At 38.9% G+C, this 22,400-nt stretch overlaps 1 protein-coding gene across 3 annotated transcripts in view; it reads right to left on the bottom strand.

The window, feature by feature from the left end:
- LOC6725375 (homeobox protein cut) overlaps positions 1-11,506 on the bottom strand; it is a 66,560-nt gene extending 55,054 nt beyond the window's left edge. Inside the window, exon 1 of one of the 3 annotated variants that reach the window (XM_039298079.2) lies at positions 10,362-11,506. In XM_039298079.2, coding sequence (XP_039154013.1) covers positions 10,362-10,484 — 123 coding nt within the window. In that variant the 5' untranslated portion in view covers positions 10,485-11,506. The remainder of the gene's footprint in view (positions 1-10,361) is intronic. The other 2 variants (XM_039298082.2, XM_039298081.2) reach the window with 2 other exon arrangements.
- Between the last annotated feature and the right edge of the window lie 10,894 nt (positions 11,507-22,400).

Genomic DNA, 22,400 nt, shown 5'->3' with positions numbered 1-22,400 from the left:
TGACAGAAATTATGACTTCATAAACGGTTTACTCGAACTACAAAAAATATACAACACGCACGCACACAAACACACCCAGCACAAGAGAATTCAATAGAAATTTACCAGAAAACCCTCGGAACCCCCCGACGGATGCCAAAAATGTTTGGCAATTATGCGGAGGGAAAACTTTGGGCCAAACATTATATCATAATTAAAGGGAATATACCAAACATGTATGTGTGCTTATCAGTGCTTGCCAATTATGAGGGAGGGGGCATGGCCCGCCCTCGCTTTTATGACCTCTTAAATATTTATGATGCCCCGATACCAAATGAGCCAGCCAAATGAGCAACTATCATGGACACACACCATAAAGCCCCCTTCCCCATAAAAACCGGGGAAAGAAAACACCACAAGAAACAGAGCAATTTGAAATAAATTTTAACAAATTAACAGTGGCAAACTAATCCCCGAAACATAACAATGGTCCATCGCCCACACACGCAAAAGTATTGGCAATCACCATAAATTGTCACAACTGATATCCTAGACTATAGCATATAGATATACTATATGTGCAGATGTAGCGCGGCGGGAAAAGTTATAAAATTTTATGACAAACTTTGCTTTTCTTTGTTGTGTCTTCTCTTTCTTTGTCTGCCTCTTGGATTTTCAATAAATTTTCAGTTTTTTCTGAAAGCCCAGTAAAAGTATTATTCGTATATTCTGGTTGAAAATTTATTTGCCTGGCCCGATCGAAATATTGTGAAATCAAAAAACAAATAAATTAAATGAAAAATATACCAAAAAATACAAAAACAAAAAGGAAAAATTATAACGTAGCGACATGTGAACTAGAAGAGGCACCAGAACAAAGCGTACAATGCGCTCTAGTTCCCATCGAATCAAATATACGGCGGCAAGAATTAGTTCCCCAACAATGGGCCACGAAAACTATGCCAAATTGGGGGAAGGGAAGACGTCGGGTGGTAGGGGGGGAGGGTCTGAAAAAACAAAAAACTGAAACCGAAACTCAACTGAACTGAACTGAACACAGAAAAGTCAAATTCAAATTCAAATTCTATCGATGTGTGGATATTTTTATCGAAGTCGAGTCGAGACCGGAGCAGATCACTTCGTCATGTCACATGAACAACAAAGAGGAAGAGCGCTATACATCCCCCTGGCCCGCCCCCTCCTTCCACCACCTCACTCTTTCGCACGAGAGATGTATAAACATATATGTACATATACATATATATATATTTAGTACAATATAATACCTTTTAATTTAATATGCAGCTGACGTGCGCTCTACGATCGCCGTCCGATCAGTCAGTCAGTTCGCTTTTGTCTCTCTGTTGGCCATTCGCCGTATCTGTTTCTGTCTCTTTCGGCGTTTTCGGTTGAAAATAAAATAAATCGAAATGACAGATCATTAAAATTTACAACAACACCAGGGACCAGGCCCCATAGTCCCAGTCCCGATTCTGATTTCGATCCCAGAAAAGGCAACCATCGGTTCTCTGGGCATTATTTTTTCATGCCTTCCGAAAAAAAAAACAACATTAGAGTCGAATTGAACGACTAGGACATACCTCTTACTTCTTGCTAGGCAAGTTGCATACCCAAAGGGCGTAATTTCACACATAAACTAAGTTAACTCTCCGATTCGCACGAATGATTCGCTTGGCTTGTAAAGATCCCGCGATATTGCAGTGTTAATCAAATGACTGACGAATACAATATACCCATCGTATTAACGGGTACTAGAAAGCTGAAACAAAACGAAGCCACCGCCGCAACGAGTTATATTTGTCGTTGTCGATCAGTTTTTATGTCGTTCGATATGGCAGCAGCGAAAATTTTTTATTAGCCTCTTCCCCAGTGACGATGGCTGCCAACAAGTGCAATTTGATTTTATACACGTCTATATGTATGGAAATTGTGTTTCCTTGTTCTTTCGAGAATTTTGAGAACCGTAGAGTTGAGTTGCTGCAGATGCACAAAAATCAACTGAGATCATCAATTTGCCAAAAAGGAGAAGCTGCACCGAAAGAATGCCCTATATGTGGACTTGTTTAATTTTTCCCCGAATTTCCACACACATTATCTTCTCCTTCTCGGCCTGCTGCAGATCCATAAATTAATAAATAAAGATATTTTCCCCCGCACATTAAAAACTGTTTTTCCACGCCCCCATATATTTTCCCAAAACAGAAAAAAAAAAAAACAGAAGCAAAGAAAACCATCAATGAAATGCACAATATTTACGTCCATAATTTTTTCTAATATTTTCAACAGCTGACATCGAGTAACACCAAAACTCAAGAGGCCCATGGCTCATGTGTGTGTATAATTGACACTCAATTATTCGAGAGCGGGGGTGTTTGTCTATATGTTTTACTTTTTTTATGCTTGGTGGGGAGTGGAGGGCATTACGCTATGCCATTATCTGAGCTACTTAGCAACCGTTCAACTGCCACTTGTTGGAGACGGAGACCGACACCCCCATTTCCATCAAACAAAAAAAGAAACCGAAATATAAAAAACCAAACTAGCTAATAATACAACAACAAGCGGCCACTTGAGGCCACATCACAGTATATATAGAGTGGCACAAAAGATTTCCGCTGACAAAAAAAAAAAAAGCACCAGCAAACCAAATCTCTTTCTTCTTTGAAAAGAAGAAAAATTGAAGCGCGATTGATCACATTGATCGCTGGCTGCCAGTTGTGTGTGTCTGTATATCTAAACAGACAAAGTATTTAGTAAAACACGAGCAACAACAAATATCTCGAGTAGCTGTCTCTGCTGAAACACTGATGAAAAATATCAAATAGTTGGCATAAGCAAAATATTTTGAAAATGATTAAGATTATAGTTTAATCTGCAAGACCGCAGAGCGGAAAAATGATATAGTAAATATGATTATGAATATATTTACTTATATATATATATTTACTTACAAATGAAAACATTGTTAATCTAGTGCTATAGTATAAACTTTTCTCCCAGTGTCCTGTGGATCTGTCTTCTCGTTGTCGCTGTACATTTGCAGTTGATCTATATAGTAATTCATATGTTTAAGCATTATTTGGGCACAACAACAACGGATGATGATCCACACAATGAGAGGAAACTTGAAAAAGCCGCGTCAGCAGAAGTAGAAATCTATCTGGATGATGAGGGGTCTTGAATTGAATGCAGAGTTTTGAGTAGAAGAAGCTTCTCAACTACAGCGGGCATTAGTGTGTGAAAAGCAGATCGTTGGGCCGATGAGAATTTTTCCGACTTGCATGTAGGCGTATCGAGATCCAAAGATCTGAAAATCGAACTCTTGAGTTGTTCGTGTTATGCCACCAAAGTTCTTGAGTTCTATCAATCGTTCAAGTTGCATTTCAGGCGAAAGATGAAAACGATATGGCAATGCACACACAAACAGTAAGAAATCGTGTGATCAATAGGGAAACCAAGTTATATGGTAGCAAGCTAAGCGGGAAAAACAAATCTAAATATAGGAAAGGGAAGCCAACATGTGCGCATTGTTTGTCACTGTTTGGTCGCAGACTTTTGTCAGCCACCGTACGGCAATAATTAAAAACATAAAAAAAAGAAAAAGGAAAAACCGGCAAAGGGTAGCCCGAAAACTAAAAACTGAAGACTGGAGATCCGGAGAACTGGAGAAGAGACGACTCAGAAGAATCGGTGAGGAGGGAAGTAAGAGTATTTTGCCTACTTAATCATTGTCTTTGTGCTGGTGGTGTGCGTGCAACATGCAGCATCTTCAACTCCACATCCATCTGCAACTGCAACCGTTGCTACTTGATTTGATTTACGCCTGCCAATGCTTTATGATTGAGTGGGGCACATACTCACTCGCAGGCTCTGAGATAAAATGCATAAATGTGTTTTTATTTTACTCGGGATCGGAATCGGGATCGGGATCGGGATGTGCCCCCCTTCTTAACCAACCCCGATATTCATGCCGCATATGCCGCAGATATATATTTTTCTTTTTTCTTCTCCCCTCTATCTCCCTCTCGCTTTTTTTTACGTCTGTTGCCTTGCAATGAGGCGCAACATTTTGTGGCATGCTGCAGCAGCATAGCTAGAAAAAATGCAAAAAACAAAAACGACCGAAAAAATATCAAAAAAATTGAGAATTTTATCCCAGCTGTCCATAAAAAAAACCAGAGGAATATATTATTTTCGTTTGATTTTTTTGGTGCCGCTCTTCTCTCGAATTAAAAAATTGGAATTGTGCTCAGCTCATTGAATAAATCAAACTCATTTGCATACCAACTGATAAATTATAGCGAAACAGGCCCGACAATTGACAAACTGGCCCAAGCCCGGTCGAAAAACCGAAGCCAATCCAACCCCAATACCAACCCTTCCGGGCGGAAAAGAGCAACCACCCATGTGAAAGGGTCAAACAGCAGATGAGGCGACACGGGGAAACCCTCCCAAGGTCCAACTTCTCGACGGGAATGAAATTAATCGAACGATGACAAGATCCGAGCTGCAAACGAGTTCTTCTCGTGGGATTATGTCCGGGAAAACGAATGGAAACCTTATGACAACGATTGGGGTACAGTCAATCTTTTCTTGTGATCATCCGAGCCACACTAAATAATATTTAAAGCGAAATCCTTCAGTTCCAAGTAAATGTTAATTAGAAACTAACTCTGAACCTTATCGCAAACAATGAGCACCCGAAATTCCGTTGAGCTCCCTCAGGAGGAAATTTCAAGACTTATTCCCTATAAAAATAATCAGCAAACTCTCACACACACATGCACATCCTAATGCCGCAGTGCAAAACCACAAAACGATACGGAATCTTGGGGGGAATATTTCACATAATTAATTATATAAACATTTCGCCAAGCTGCCGTTCCATTTGTGCAACTATAAAGCTCAATCGAGCGTCTGTCGATTCCGATGAAAAAGAAATACACGCCTGATTCTAGATACTAGAAGGGGGAATCTAAGGTAAACAGCTAAAGTTATGCCACATCAAATATTTCAATAACAGCAAATTAAACATAAAACTGCTTTGTGCACATAGAAATCTGCGGCGATGGGGGAGCAATGGATTGCAAATGGTAACAAGCACTCAAAAGTCAAAGCGAATTAAATTCTAAACTAATTTTCATGTCGTGCCAAAAATAATAAAAAGAGAGCCAAGCAGACGACGAAATGCATATATTGCAGGGGCGTTGGCAGGGGAGGCGTCTGGCGTGGGCGTGTTAGGCGCGCAAAAACCAACAACTTAATTAAAGCATCAATAAAAAATTGTAAAAACATCTGAAAAACGCCACGGGGACAGCGATGTAAAATTGTGTGCAAAAATTCGGTTCACTAAAAAAGACGAAAAATGCGAAAAGATCAAGAGCTGTTCTTTTTCTCATTTTTTGTTTGTGTTTTGTTTTTGCCTTAATGGAGCGAGCCCGCCAATAAAATCCTTGATCCCCCCTGCCAATAATGATGATTCCTTTTTAATGTGCACTCCTCGGGCGTTGGTCATTACTCAAGAAACGAACTTTTCGAGGGGATTCTCTGTGGGACTCGGCAGCCGAGATACTATATTTCCTTTTATATTTCTCTGACTCTTATTTTTTGCATTCAACGTATCGATCACACAAAATGTTGCCAATACCAAGGGAATCCCGAGAGGAGAAGCTCACAAAACTCATCATCATCAGTTGGTTCGTTTGGTTCTGTGGCGAGTTCCTCTTCGTTTTCCTCTCGAAAAGGGGGCGTGCACAAAATGATATTTTATTCAATATCCTCAACATCAGTGGGTTTTTTTTTTCATTCGCTTTAACGATTTGTCCTTTTCAAGCGAGAAAAAGAAAAACTCGCCGTGTAAGAAATCAAATTGATGGCGAGACACACATGAGAAACCTGAAATTAAAAACTCATAAGATATCGACTGATATATTGAGCTGCACAAATTACTGACAACTGAAAGATGAAAGAGGCATCAGCGCGCACACAAAAAAAAAAACACAAAGGCAAAGATTTTCAAGACAGGTTTGCCATCCTTTCCCCTTTTTTCCGCTCCACAATCGTTTTTGGTTTGGCTTTTTTTTTCCTATGTCCCTCCGATGTGTATATGTATGTACATATATATATGCATATAAAAAGACAATTAGTTGTTATTAAGTTGTACACAAAAGCCGTCGAATCTTTTCTTTTCCGCTGATGCCACTGCCGCTTCTTCATTTTTGGCATCGCCAGCTTTTGTAAGACGGTTCGGTTCGTTCGTCTAGATGCGGAATTAATGATGCAATGACAATTGATGCACACCACGCAAAGCGCATTTAGCATTTATGATATTTATGCTCAATTAGTGTCGCTGTTTGCCGTGTGGCGATTTAGCTGGAGATCCATTCCCCAATCCCCCCATTTTCCCACTTATATGAGAGTGTGAAGTTTCAGTTTGATTTGATGGCAGCAAGCTGAGTTACATGAGGTTAGCCGACAGACGACTAATGTGTACTTATTTAAGTGCTTACTACAAGTATGTAAAGTATCAGGGTTGTTTAATAGGTATTTATTTATTTGATAACCACAAGCTGAGCTTCTTGCGATTCGGTATATTGGTGTATTGGTTTTAAAAAATGCCCAAACACACAACCCACATGCTTTGAAAAGCCCACTTTAGTGCTGTGTAAAATTTCAATTGATTAAGATGACTGCAAGCTGAGTTACTTGAGGTCATTGCATAGCTGGATGCTTCATTCGATTGAAAATCAGCTAATTACGGCCTAAACATATCACATGGGAAATTTGAAGTGCGTTTGATGGTTAGTTAGTTCCCAAGTTACTTGAGGACACTCCACTCGACCGGCTTCAATTAGCTTCAATGGCTATTCATAATTAATGCCATAAACCGGAAAGAGAGGGAAACAGCAAATAATCATAATAAAAATTGATCGAGCACACACAGATACAGATACACATATGTTAGCATAGACGGACGGGACGGACACACATAGTTCATGAACTCAATTTTTAATAATAATTTCCAAATGATTTTTTATTTCACATTATTAGTTGCGTGGTAGTTCAGATCGAGTTCGAGTTCTCGGGTTCTCGGGTTCAGATCGGCATCTCCACCCACCCACCACAAGCTTTTAATTGTTCGATTTTCATTTCGATTCGTCTCGTTTCGTTTCGTTCGGTTCGTATAGTATAGTATAGTAAAGTATCGTTTCGATTCGTTCGTCGCATTTTGTTATAGATACTATGTATGTACCGATGTGGATGTGATGGACATTTCGGTTTCTGTTTCTGTTTTTGCTGCTGCTGCCGATGCCGCTTCTGTTTTAATTTCCGTGCTGACAAATTAATTTAATTATATTAACATATCTTTCCAGCGATCGAACGATTGAACTGACTGAAATATTTTCGTATACCATTCGTGTGTGTGTGTGGGTATATCTACATATGTATGCATCTGTGTGCTGTGTGGGTGGTTGAATTCGGTCTGTGATTCTTGGTATAACCCCTTTTTTCCCCCCGTTTCGGTTTCTGTGACTCATTAGCTGGCTTCTCTGCCAGAGAGCGAGTAAATTGCACTTAAAACGCTAAAAATTATACGACACACGCCGCCGCTCAGTCCACCGATCTGATCTCTATCTGTATACTGTATCTGGTACTATGGTATCTATGGTATGGTATATGTGTACAAGGTATCCGTGTGCTTCCAAGGGCTTAAGGGACAACCCTTGGCTGCTCATTTTCGGCATATGCAAATGCCGGGACGCCATCTTTGAAAATTAAACTTTATAAACTATCAATGCTCGTCCCCGGTATTCCGCATTTCGTATTTTATATCCGTATCTGCATCTGTGATGGTGCTATGGTGGTGGTGACTACCCTATAAACCGGTTTCAATTCGATTAAAACGGAACCCAAACTCGATTTGCTCTCATCTTTTCAATTCAACTTTGCTTTTTTTTAATATTTTTTAAGTCAGCAAATGCATTTGGCAATTAGTTCGGTTTTGTTGTCTTTCCATTTCCATCTTTTTTTCTAGTTTGAATCAGCACAAATCAATGACAGAAACCTCATCTTTCGTCTAGTTTTCGGTTTTTGGTTTTTCGGATTTCGGTAATTGTAGAAGCTAAAAAAATCTGTTCGATGTTAATGGGTCAAGTTTATAGATTGCATTACGGAAATTAATTTTGCTCTTTTTAACTTTTGATTCTTCTTTGGCTTCTGCTTTTTGTTCTTGCACTTGTTTTTTTTTTCAATTTTTTGTGATCATTTTTTCGGTGCCACCGTTCTATATATTTAATGACAAAACTTTGTGTTAATCAAGCACATTTTTATTGTTGCTTTTTCGAATTCGATTTGTGTCAATTTTTTCGCGCGCGCTCTGTTCTTGAAATGTAAATAAATAAATAAGTGAAATACTATAAAAAGTCTTTTATCAACTCATTTGGACAGCTGTAGACGTCTGTCTGCGGTTTGTTTAATTTATTTAATAAACTTCTATTTTTGGTTGGCAAATTTAATTATGTTGAATAACCTTTTTTCTGCCGCAGAGAAATGGTATTTATGGATCGAGTTCTAATTTTGTTTGGTTGATCAGCATGCGAAGGCATGACGAAACCTTTCAAATATTGATTCATTGATCACAATCGATCATTGGTTGAGGGATCTTGAAGCTTTTGAAAGCCATTAAATGATCGTTAGGCAAGAGGAAAAAATAAACCCAAAACAGGGGCGCCTTTAGATGGGGTTTTGGGTTTTCGTTTGGGCCGCCAACACTCTGCTCTATCACTACATATCTAATATTGAAATATAACAAGCAAATGCATTTAATTAAATTAAAACCGGTTCTGTTTGAAATCCGCAAAGCCCCATTCATAAAATCCTGTGTACACCACTGACTTTAAGTAATCCTAACGAGTTCTGCGGCTTCTCATCTTTTTGTCTTTGTTGTGGTTCTCGGGAAAAAGTCGATAGGATAGCTTTTGGTTTTGCTTATTTAAGTTTTATTGATTGCAGTTTGCATCGCCATATCTCGTACAAAAATATTTGTGGAGCGGGAAAAAACGCCATTCACCGACGGCAAATGTCTAGATTTTCCGGGAATTTTTCCATGTCTGTCTTTCACTGTGCGCGTCTCTCGCTTTTCACGATCAATCGAAGAAGAAACTCCAATTAAAAAATTTGCCCGGCTGTCGACGCAACCTAATTAACTTGCCAAACCATATAGAGAGTATTTTTATATATAGAAATATTCAAAAATATATACAGCAGTTGATATTTCCATGTCTGGTCTGGCAGATGATTTTCTTTTCCCCTTTTTGGCCTCTAATGTTATTTTGCCGCCTTATTTGTTCGGAGTCTGGCATTTGGCCAGCGAAATTCTCAGCATCGTCTGGCCCCCGCCTCCCGATTTTCCACGCCCCCTTTTACATCGAAACCCCCCTTCTGAAGTGTCTCTTCCGTCTGGCCGATCTTGTCTGGCTTTATCTTTTTCGGTTCACTGGTAGTAGGAAACAGAACAAAAAAAAAAACGCTTCAAAAAAAAGTTATTCAAGCAATAAACTGTTCACTTATTACTTGCTTGTTGCACTTTGCATTTTTGCTTTTGTTTTGTGCAAACAAATTTTTTTCAGAAATCAATAATAGCAGAAAAAATAAATAAATTTACAACAAGAAATTAGACAACAATAACGGGGCAGCAACAATAAAAACACATTTGCCATAGACACGCAAACTCAATTAGTTAACTTAAGTTAAGTTAAGCAGTTGGCGGGGCCAAAATATGGGGGCTGTGTGGGGTTAAAGTGGGCGGCTGGGCGCTCTAGGGTTATTGTTGTCAGCTGTGGGAGTTTCCAGTGAAATGCAACGAATATCACAGAACTCGGGAACTATTCACTGTTTACTTACAATGATAATTGCAAATTTGTATATGACTTTTCAGTCTAATCAATGTATGTAAAGTTCTTTGGTTTTTAATTTCGCATATAACGTTTTAAAGGCTTTGGGCTTTTCGCGTAACGCTCCCCTAAACTTTTCACTTTGAATACACACAATACTGTATGAATCGAATTCATTTCATTCATATAAAGTTAGAAGCCGCAAGTATCAAATTCTATGCTACATATAACAGGTGTAATTTCATCTTTTTGTTGACAAAAATAAGATACACTTTGCATGTAATATAAACGTAAGACTGTTTGCCAAAGCGAATATAAGGGAAGAACAGAAGATGAAACACTTTTGCACCGAACATTTTAAAACCCGTAATCTCAGTTTGTTTGGCAAACCAATTGAACTATATTCATTATTATCTTTGGAACACGAAACTCTTTGCTTTCAAGCACGTTTTTGTTAACTTTTCTTACCTGTTGCCAAAACTGTGCCAATAAATAAATTTGCTCCTTTTTGAAAAACCAATCGTTGATTGATTGAACAGCCGTCAGATCCATATCGGCTGTCCCAGCGGCTTGTGGCAATGTTGGCTGCATTCGTGGGCTTTCTTGGGTTAATTCAATAATTCTCAGTCAGTTTTTGCTTAGGTTTTTTGGGGTTTTTCAGTTTTTGGATTCTACCAATTTGGGGCTAATAAGGCCTGGCATTATTCTGTTCTGTTGTCGTTTCGATTTTACTTGTTAGTTAGTTGTTATTTAATGGTTTTCGTTTTTAGTCATCACATTTACACCTTAAGTAGTATGTTTCTTGTTACGTGCTCAAAAAAATTCATAAATAAGCCAATTTCTGTGTGTTATTATTATTATTATGGTTATGTTATGTTTTATATTTTGTTCACTTTAGTTCCGAAAAAGAATTTTTTGATTTCTTGGAAGGGGGTTTCTTCTTGTTGTTGTGTGGGGGATTTTGTTGTAGTTGTTTGTTGAATGGTGAGGGTATGATGTTGTTGTTTTGGTTGTTGCCTGTTGTTGTTGTGTGTGTGATTTTTTCAAGCCATCATCATTATGTTGTTGCTGTTGTTGCTTTTTGGCTGTGGCTTATTTTGCACATGTTTGCTGTCGCTGTTGTTGCTTTTGATGTTGCTGTTGTTGTTTACACTTGACACTCATACACGCGCACATATTTTAGCGAACAAAAATGCACTTGAAAAAAATAATAAACAGTTATATTATACGTTCGTTTAGTCCTTTTTGATTTGTTTGGCTGTGTGCTGTTTTGTTTATAAATATGATCAATACGTTTCTTCTTCTTGGCAAGCGAGATTCTTTCTTTTGCAATTATTTTTTATGAATTTTTTGTATGAAGTGGGTGGGGGGATTCTTCTGCACACACACACACACGACGTACACACACAGTGAGAGAGAGGGGCACACACGCACACACACCCGCGCCGCGGCTAAGAAGAAGAAGCTGCACTGCCTTGTGGGGCAGTAGAATCCAAAAATCTTCTGAAATTCTCGATTTCTTTCGGCGACGGACGAACGAAACGACGTTGCCAGTCACGAATGCTGTTGATGACTGAACAAATCGAACGTTAACGAAGCGCCGACAACCCTCTGCCGCAGAGAGCGCCGACAGCGGCGTTGGCAGCGACAGAGGCGCCACAAACACACAACACACTCATGCAGCGCAGCTCTCTCGCTCGCTCTCTCACGCTCCGCGCAAGAGAATCTCACTCAATTCCCGTGCACTGCTTTTGATTTCTTTCAATAGCTTTTTGATTTTCTCACTTTTTTTTGCGCTTTCCTTCTCCGCTTTTTTTTTACTCTTATTTTTGAGCATTTTTCTGCGCCGTCGCATGTCAGTTGCATGTATTGAAATTCATTCATTCACAGACACTTTGGCTAGAGCCCTCCCGCTCGCACATCGCATTTCTTATTGGAAACGAAAGAGCCAGGCGCTCGCCTCTCTCCACCACTATTTGTTGTTGTTGCTTATTGAGCGCAGGATTGAGTGCAACGTCGACTGTGACGCCGGCGGAGGGATTGAGATTGAGGATATTTCGGAAACTTGTAATATTTTTTGGTTTTGGGAGGATTTACCTGGAATTCAAGTATTATTCGGAAACTGATAAGGTTTAAAGTTAAGAGCTCAAGAACTCAAAGTTCGATGAAATTGGTCTTAGAAAACACCTTCTTAAACTAGTTTAACAATAGAATATTCCTTAAAAGCAGCTGCTATATTTATCAAATGTTATAACATAGTAGACATACTAGAAAGTGATGTAAAGTGATAAAATTGAATAGGATGTGTAAAAAAAGCTAAATGTAAATTCGACAAACAATTCTATGTTTGGTGGTTTGTTTTAATTTATATGTTTTTTTAGAGGTAAATGTAACTTTTAAAAACAATCTGTTCTTTCCGAATTTCCGCCACTTTATGATGCACCTTAAATTGCATTCCCAACTTAAGTCCCTTGGCTGGCTGTCTCTGTTCGGCTCTTCAAAAATCCATGGAATATTAAATTGGAGAGTAAGCCCCTTCTCAGCCTCCTGGTATTTTGTGTTTTTCCGCAAACCCCTGGAATTTGCAGTCCCGTTGCGGGATTTTCGCATAAAGAAAAGTTCAAATTGTATCGAAGCGCCAAGTGCAATGCAGACGCCCCCGCCCCCTTGGTTTTCTCACCCCCCACCACCATTTTTCCACTAAACCCCACGATTTCTGCTGGGTGGGGAGGGGCGATGTGGTTGGGATTTTCCAAGGGGTTATGGCTTACACCTAAACTGAGACTGAGAACCCAAGTCGCAGTCGCAGATGCGTTGCTGCAGTCTGAGAGGAAAATCGGTTGAAAAGCGGTAGGGATTTGGGTGGAAAATTGTTGGTAAATGGGGTGCACGGGGAATATTGGGGGCTTGGATCTGCTCGGGGACTTCGTCGTCGGCTTGCAAAATAACGAAAATAACGGGAGAGCCGAGAGAAAGGGCAGCGCCAACTACACGAAGACAAAAAACGATGCTCGGTTCCGCCGTCGGCGTCGAAAAATGTACTCACCCCGAAAAAAATACTCATTTCATTTTATTGCTCCTAGTTTACCCCCCAACCGCCAACCCCACCCACAAAGGTAAGGGAATTTAGCCACATATTATTGGGGAAACCAATAAGGGATTTTTATACAATTTCTTTAATACATTATTTATGCGATTATATACAACAAAATACAATATGCAAGTATACAATATAAGGTTCTAACAAATTTTAAAAAAATATCACTGCTTGTTATAATTATCATGAAAGGAATGACTGATAAAATTCGTAAAGGCTATGAAGTTCAAAGAAAGATTCGTTCTTAAAAATGATAAGACGTGAAAAAACCCACTCTTAAATTCTTAATTTTAAAATATACACAACTATGCAACATTACAAATTATAAGTGCATTCAAGACCCCTACAAATCGCCCATATAGAAACAAGTGTCCGCCAACCAGCAGAATTCCAACTGGATTAAAATCGGCGGAATTCAAGAAACCACTCAATCCAAATACTCACAAGATATTCACTCACTCGCTCTCCTGTCTTTGAGTCGAAAATGCAAGGGGTTCGAACTCGTTTTCGAAATATTTTCGAACTTCCATTAAGACATCCAACTTATTAAAAGTTGATTACCTTACCTGTTCTATGTTCTGTTTTATGTTTTTAAGTTGTTTATGTTCTTGATTTGCTTTCAAAATATCTATTATTGTTTGGATTTGCTACATATAGTGTACATTTCCAGGACAATTATTAAAAATTCATTTTAGTGAAGAAGGATGCTAGATTTTGACTCAGTTTCCGGTAATATTAATAGTTCTTATACTAAATGGATGAATTTGAGGTTTGAAAATAATTGAATCAAATATATTAAATAATATTAATCAAATAAAAAAATTAAAACTAGCTCCCTCAAGCCCCAAAAATCACTCATTTAGACAGGCCGCTCTCGATTTTCGATAATTCGCATAATAAAAACCAAATCGCACACACATAGCCAAGTGTCACATAAAAAGTCGAAGAAGAAACGCCGTGGCAGAGACGCCGACTGAGGCAGCGGCAGTAGCAGAGGGCAAGAGACTGACAAAAAAAGAAGAAAAAAGCGAAGCAAACGATTTAAGCCCCGCCCCATTTGATTGGCGAGCAAAAAGAAAAGCAGAAAAACAGAAAAGCAGACGACGACAACGTCAATGGACAACACACATACTCATGTATGTCACACGTGTGCGACTGTGTGCGGCTCTGCCGAAGTCGACGTCGACGGCACTGCTACCTGCAAGGGGCATCCAATATCTGTTGCTCTCCCCAAAACTTAAAAACATCAACAAGGAATTATGAAGTTTGTAAGGAAACTTAAATAATAAAATTTTAAGACAAGCAAAATTTAAGGGTTTTGTTGGATTTGTTGAAATGGATTAAGTATCGACTTAAAAATACACATGCGAATTACAAAATCACAAAATTTTCTGATCCAAAATGAATCAATCTGACATAAAATAATTCTATAAATTTAAAATAATTAAACAGTTATGGCTAATTAATATATAAATAATATAAAATATCGACAAATTTAATTTAACAACAAATTTAATAGTGGTATATTTATAAATGCAGCGTACCTTCAAATGTAAAACATAGTTTATATATTTAAAAATTTGATGTTGAATAAAAGAAATAAGACCACAGAACTATGTTAAGTAATTCATTGACTTGTTGAAATTGATGAGACAAAATTCATATTGTTTTTAATCTTGCTGATCATCAAAAAGTGGGTAAACGCAAATGCATTGTAATTATAGAAGGTCAAAAGGATTAAAAATGTAATTAGTTAAAGTTAAAGAAATATTTTAAAGGAAAGCAATTCAATAATATTCTAACTAAAAGCAAGGGAAATATTCTAAATTTTTGTATGACATATCCAACCTTCAAAGGTAAATAGTTCAGTTAATACTAATGGTAAAAAATCAAAGAAAAGCGAAGATAGAAAGAGATAGAGAAACAACAATTGCCTCGTTGTATCTCGCTCGCACCAAACGCCATTGAATGTCTCTTCTTTATATTTCTGTTTTTTTTTCCTACTTTTTTTCGAACAGCTTTTGGCTTTGATTTTTCTTCGGCTTTCAAGTTTACTTTCTGGCCTCTCGCTCGCTCACACCGCGCCCTCTCGCTCTCGCTCGCTCTAGAAACTCACTCTCCTTCCACTCTCTCTCACTCATTTTCGCACTCATTCTCTGTCGGTGCGCGCAGGCGCTCTCATCGCTTTTGGATTTTGAGTGATATTTTTTTGCTCTTGCTTTACTTTTATTATTTTTGTTTTATTTCTTTTTGCGTCGACTGCGCTGCCGACTGCGTCAATGTGAGTGCACGAGTGCAAGGGAGTGAGCGATATGCAGGTGCCGATGATGCTCTTGCTCTCTATCTCGTACTCCCTCTCACTTGCTGGCATTCATTGTTGTTGTTGTTGTCGCTGATTGAAATTATGATTTTTTATTATTAGTTGTGCGTGTGTGTGTTGGCCTAACTGTTAAAGTGTCATATTAGCGTTGTTTTTGGTTGGCTGATTCGACATGTGCTTGCATGTGTGTGTGCGCGTCGCAAATTGATTTGATTTGTTTTGACTTTTTTCGGGTTTCTTGGGCAACAAACGAATCAATTCGTTTTTGAGCAGTGTACGCTAGACGCTTTGATTACGGCACTAGATTGAAAGCGACTATAAATATTTCAGATGAATATTATTATTTTCAATAATTCGATTCTATTTAATTTAATTAATTTATTTATTTTCAGGTATGGACCTCAAACCTATTTTAATTTCTTATTTGGTAAGAACTTGTTATATTTTCTAGTTGTGAAAATTCTTTTACCCTGTTCTTTTCAAACGTGCGGTTTTGCTGATTGAATTTCACACACTTTTGTATAATTTTTCAAAGGGCCTGCTAAACACTTTCACTTGCACACACACACGCACACATATCGTACAATACAAACGCCCATTTAATGCGTTAATTACTGTTAATTAGACGTAAACATGAAAAATCTCACAAAAAATGCTTTCCCTTTCGCTGCCAAAAAACAACAACGACAACAACAACCATACTGCAGATTGACAGCAATTACAGGAGTACCTCTGCCGGCGTCAGCAGCGCCACAGGACATCGGTTGCCTTTTGACCTTTTTGCCAAAAAAAAAGAAAAAAAAAGAATAGCAAATTGCATAACACACATATACAGAGAGAAAAAATAGAAGTTATCGAAGTATAATTAGTTTCCCTTTTGTTGCTTGTTCTTAAATAACTGAGCTATTCTCCAATGTACACATTTAGTCACATTTTCCTTGTGTTTAAGCCCATTTAAAGTCGTGAGCCTTAGAAGATACGCGTAGAGCAACAGTTGATAGAACTGGACCTTGGCTGTTGCTGCCGTGTATTTTGCATTGTTTCGCAATAAATGCGCGATAATTGCACACATGAGGAGAAAGGAGTCCGTGGAGAAAGGGGAATGGCAATGGGCGGAGAGGGTGGTGTGCTGTGGCGTGGCGTGGCTAGTACGCAAAGGTGTTGCAACTGCAAGGGGTTGAAAGGCGGCCGAGAGCGAGGGGTGAACCTGAAAATGGGCAAAGGGTTGGGTAGCTTCAAGACGGGGGTAATAACAGTGCGTGCCATTGTTGCTCCTGCACATTGTTGGTGGTTTGGAAAACAAAAAAGCTGCGAAAAAAATTACACCAAATTTAGCAATGCGAATTTCCACCAGAAGGATCGGAGGGTTGGGTAATTTCACCGAAGGGGGTAAAAGGAGCAACAGGCGGCAATTGTTGCGCCCGCCGTAATTGCGTAATAGATAAATGATTCGCGAATTGTTGTTTACACGGCCGCAGGCCAAAACGATGGAGTGAAATTAAATGCAAGAGTTAATGGGGGCGTTGGTATTTAGATGGGCGAATTAATATCATTTAAGCGCTCCTTAAAAAGCGACAAGCATGATTTTTGCAATATCTACATACTTGATTATTATATATTTTTAAACAACATATGCCCTCTAAATAAAACTGAGGAACTTACATTTCCAAGACCATTAAAAACCGTTTAACACTTTATTCAATCTACCCCCTTGCGATTGATATTCCTACACAATCAAAATTGCGACTCAAAAAGTTAGCCATTACGTGGCAATTGCTACATGTTGCGAAGCTACCGCTTTTGCTATCCAGCTGCTTTTGAAAAATAAATACAGAAAAAATGAAGAAATAAATTCCCTCGTCCTGCCAGCCGACAATTAAACACCTTTGCTCATTACTCGCCTCACTTGGAATTCGGAACTTTGGACTCACCTTCGATTCAAGGGTTTGTCCGCTCTTTATAAAAATCGAAAGGGTGCCCGCCGTACAGCCGGGTGTATTTTCATACACACACAATACATATATATATACATATCTCGATTCGGCTCGTGCTAATTTGCATATTGCAGGCGCAGTTCGGAGCTCCTTTAAAACCATCCCACTTCCACTTCCTAGGCAGTAATTTTTCTTCCTTGTCCTTTGTTGAAGGCGCTTTCTTCGGTTCGGTTTCTTCTTATTCGGCTTAAATTATTATAATCAAGCGGGGGGAGGGTGGCGAGTTTAGAGTCTAGGGTGTCAGGGTGCCGAGAAGATGCCAGCTGCCTCAAGTTTCGATTGCCGTGAAAATCGGCAACGTTGCTCTCGATCGCAATGATCACGCGGCTGCACTGCATAAAAAATTGCCTTGACAAATGGATTACAAATTAGGAAATGGGAAAATTCCACAAGTAAAGAAACATATTTCTTATATTATAAATCTAAATATTGGTTTAAATTGAGTTCGTTAAAATTTAAAGTTTATTAGTTAATATAACTTACTTATTGATTGTCAATAATACTCATAGAGAATGCGATTTCTTGAACCTTATATTTATTTAACACATTTAAAACCCTTTCCGAATCTTGCAATATTTGTTTTCTTCAAGTGCTGCTGATAGATGAGATCGCATTACGCTTTGGTAAACATCCTTCAACGCCTGGGTAAGCGCCTCTTTAATTGGAATTAGAATCCGCCAGATGCATTTCAGTCGCACACTAAATTTCCGTTGCATCTTTTTTGAGCTTTTCGTTCTAATTACGTCCAATGGACACCGATACCTGGACTTGTGACTTGCGGATTGTGAATTGCGGATTGCGCTGGGCTATTGGATAGCTGGCAAACAGACAGAAGACAAAAGCAAAGGCCTCCGAGTTGTAGATACAGATAGAGATACTGAGCGATATATAGATACAATGTGCATAGAACCAACGTCAGCGATCTCGGATTTCGTTAGCATTTGATCGTGTTTTAAATTTGTTTTGGGTTCGTTTTGGAATTGTTTTGAAAGCGTGATCTTCTGACCACAATGGCCGCCAGTTGCCAATCTCCTGCATTTGCATTTCAATTAAACTGAGAAGTCTCGCTCGTTCCCCCGTCGCGATTTGCATGGAAAACGCATAGCTCATCATCAGCATTTCGAAGCAGATTTATGACTCTTGCATATGCCACCGACTGGAAACATTAAAATATTTGAGTATACAAGTATATACAATTGCCAATCGCAGATAGACATAACGCATTATAGATAGCGGCGATTCCTGCGGGAACATCAACTGCACAAATGTTTGATTTTTTCCAACCCACTTCTGACCTTTTTCTAATGAGTGTGCACTACAGCACCCTCAACCCTTGTTACTTATCCATAGAACAGTGGTTAGAAACAGGGTTTAATACAAAATAAGGCCTTTGAATTATACAAGTACAAAAAATTGAAGACTTTTTCTTAAGCATAATTATTAAGCCAATAAATAGTATTTTCTTAAAAGATAAAATAGGAGTAAAATTCGCTAAAATAATTATACTACCCTATTTTAAAGTCACACACCACTGTGAAATGTAAAGTATCCATGTCCTGCTATCGTCTTTAATTATGCAGATTTCGGAATTTCGAACGCTGATCGCTTACCTATTTTTTTTCTGCAAGCTGTTAGCTTTTAGAGAGCCACCTCGTACCTCTTAAGATATCTTTTTTTCTTCCCACAGGGGAGAAATCTTTCTTGGAAAATTACCAACTAGCTGCAGTTATATATAGTACATGGACTATATAATTTTGTTCGAGGGGTGGGCGTGGCCGCTGGCGAGGTAAACTGTGTCGTTTGCTACGCATTGACACGCTCAGTGCGCCAAAAAAAAAAATGAAAAAGGAAAAAAAATCATAGAGATACAAACGTATCTAATAGATACATGTGAAAATCATGCATTTGACAGCGCTGGGAAAGCCAATGAATTGTACTATTGGATGGACTTTGTGTGTGCATCCATGAGATACAAAACCTCTAAGCGACGAACTGCACGGAAACGTGTTATGACAATGGAGCCATCAGACCAACGGACTTTTGGCGGGAATCTCGGAGTTAGGGGCTCGGGGTCTTCAGATTACTATTACTGGGCATAAGGAAAACCGAGCAAGAAGAAGAAGGGGAGTTCTGGTCTATTAAGCAATGCTGCGACTTGAGTCGCGCGTATCTTAAAGATACAAGTTAACTAATAATTAGCTTTGCCAGCAGCCACAATTGCAGACTGTGGACTTACGAAATTTGTGGGAATATTTTCCTGTTCGATTGTTCAGTTTATATGCCCATACAATGGTTTTCAAGCGGTTAGGAATAGTATTTATTTGGGATTTCCGATGTTCAAAATAAAATTGCTGTGTTTGGTTATATAATAGTTAATAATTAGTAATTATATATTTTTAGTTTATAACATATACTTGAACTCATTCTTACCCCGAATTCGTAGCTCTACATTAATGGCACGCACTGTGGTCGGCGTGTGAGTAAATAAGTTAACTCCTTGACTTATTGTTTTCATCTTTCGTTTTTCGTTTATGGCTTGCTTTGTACTTTGAGTTTGACTTTTATGGCCAACTTGTGATTATTTTCTGTTTTGTGTTGAATTATTTTTTCTGTATTTGTTATTTTTTACTCGTTCGACTTTTGGCCCTCTCAGCGTTTGGCAATCCAAGTCTCCGGCGTTCGGATGCAATTTTCGGCTGGCATATAATGGACAACAATTTTATTGACATTATTTTAATTAGCAGTTTCAGTTCGAGTTTTGTATTTTCTTTTTTTTTTTTTGTTGGTTTGCGTTTGGTTTGTGTTTGCCATTGTTTTGCATCTCGTTCGTGGCCGAAGTCACTAATTGAGGTTAATGGGTCTTCTTGAAATTGTTTCAGCTTCCAAAAATAAAGCTAGAGATTTTTCCCTTGCCCACCTTGATTGTCAGCTTCAAACTATAAATCGTCCGCTCAGACTTTGATACGTTCGCACATTCGAGTTTTTTGTTTCATTTCCAGTATCAACTTTAGTTCGAGTTTCAACTTCAGCTTCTGTTAATTCCCATTTACGGCTTGTATAATAATTCAGATTTGATTGTTCGGTTTCCATCACTCTTAAGTGCCACTCGCCAGTCAATTGTACTCGACTCGAGATCTTTATTTCTTGTTGCCAGGGCAGAAGGCAGGTGGATTATTAATTTTTAAGTGCCAAAATTGCTAGATACTTGCTGGCAGACGTGTGGGGAATTTTTAATGTTGATTTGAAGCTAGATTCGAAGATATTGAACATTTTGTAAGGGAAAAGAAGGCCAAGAAGAGTTGCCACCAACATATATATATTTAATATTTAAAATGACTTATTTCTCACCAAGGAATTCCCATAAAACTTTTTGCCACAGAAATACTATAAAACATAAAGGAAAAATACCCAGAAGAGAAATCATTAAAAAACTATTTGCAATCGTCTCGGGCCAAAAAAACATTTGATTTCACACAGGATGTTGGGATCCGTTTTGGGCATCATTAATTTGCATTAATTCCGAATCAAGGAATGCGAGTCCTTTTGAATCGAATTACACGAATTGAGCATATGTGTGACAGGCTTGTAAGGCTGGGAAATGGATCCAAGGAGAAAGTGGAGAAAGGAGAGAGCACGTCCTGCCTAATGACATTTTTGAGGTTGACAGCAGTCGAAAAGGGTTTTCCACCGTCTGCAGATGCGCAACGCATATGACATTTGTTTATTTGCATCATTTACCTTCTTCCACTTCAGACTCTCTGTTAGATTTTCGTTTGCTTTTTCCACCCAGACTTTTCTCCACTTTTCCGCCGTTAAGTAGGCTACGGGGCAAGTAAAGGATTATTAATGATGCCGCTGACAAGTGAAGCGAAGAGAAAACCGCAACTGCCTCTCTCTTTCGTATGTGATTTATTGGCATTTTCTGGCATTTAGCAAAAAGTCTCTCTTTCTCTGCCTGCCCTATTTTCCGGTAATTCAGAAACTCAAGAATCCAGGACATTAGCATAAAGAAACCACCGACGTCATCTCGTTTGGCCTATTGATTAATGGTCCCGAACAACAAGTGCGTGAGCCAATCAATGGGCTCCCTTTTTACTAAACCTCAAGGCCCCCTCTTGATTTTGTACCCAACTTTATCTATTTATTCTGTGGGAATTCCATCGCACAATGCATCGTAGGCATGGGTATAGCTATAGCTATATATATATCTGGTGCTCCAAATTTGCATAACCATTCAGGAGGTGAGTTTGTGAGTCCGTGAGAAGCGGCATGTCCTTGAGTTCCTCTCTTCCTCGCTGGCAAAACAGACTCAAACACACGGAAAACAACAACCTACATCACATTATGCCAGGACAGGCAGTCAGGCAGGCCAGGACTCTCCCTCCTGCGAATTTAGAGCAGGATTAGAGGGAACGAGAAATGGGGGGAGAAAGTGCATTAGATGCACGCATCGATATGCGAAGGAGGGCAACAAGTGCGTGCTGAAGGTATTCGATGCAGGGTTGCATTCGAGATATATCCTTTATGCTAATTATCAAGTAACAGAAAATATGCGTTTTATACACATTAAAAATATAAGAAGAAATATTGTATGTACATTTGTGTTTACCCGATATAAATTATTGAAAACGTTTAAATTGTAAGTTTAAAATGTAGCATATTGAACTCTGGGCATTACATTATATACCGGTAAAAACCTTTTTTAAAATTTGCGAACCCTTTGCAATTTGGATCACCCATGATACCCTAGCTAAAATCGAATGAACAAAAAGAAAACAAAGAGGGAAGCGTGGGCGAAAAGCAAACAACGACAGCGGCAACATGCTCATTATTAACTACTAAATAACATTGGCCAAAATGGGGGCGGCCGGAATGGGCTGCCAGTGGGGGCGTGGCAGCAGCAGGTTCAGGCATGGCAGTTGAGATGCGGCACATATGTAAACTTGCCTTTTTGCCCATTTGTATCTCATAGATACGCAGGGCACATGGTTAGCAATTCGCCGTTTGCCGTTCGCATAACGGTGCATTTTGCTATGCGGCCCGCGAAAACTTTGCACCAACAACAACAACAGCAGCAACATTAGCAGTAGTAGTGG

This window comes from Drosophila simulans, chromosome X, assembly GCF_016746395.2.
Source record: "Drosophila simulans strain w501 chromosome X, Prin_Dsim_3.1, whole genome shotgun sequence".
NCBI classification, from domain to species: Eukaryota; Metazoa; Arthropoda; class Insecta; order Diptera; family Drosophilidae; genus Drosophila; species Drosophila simulans.
This window is presented reverse-complemented; position numbering and strand designations above follow the sequence as displayed.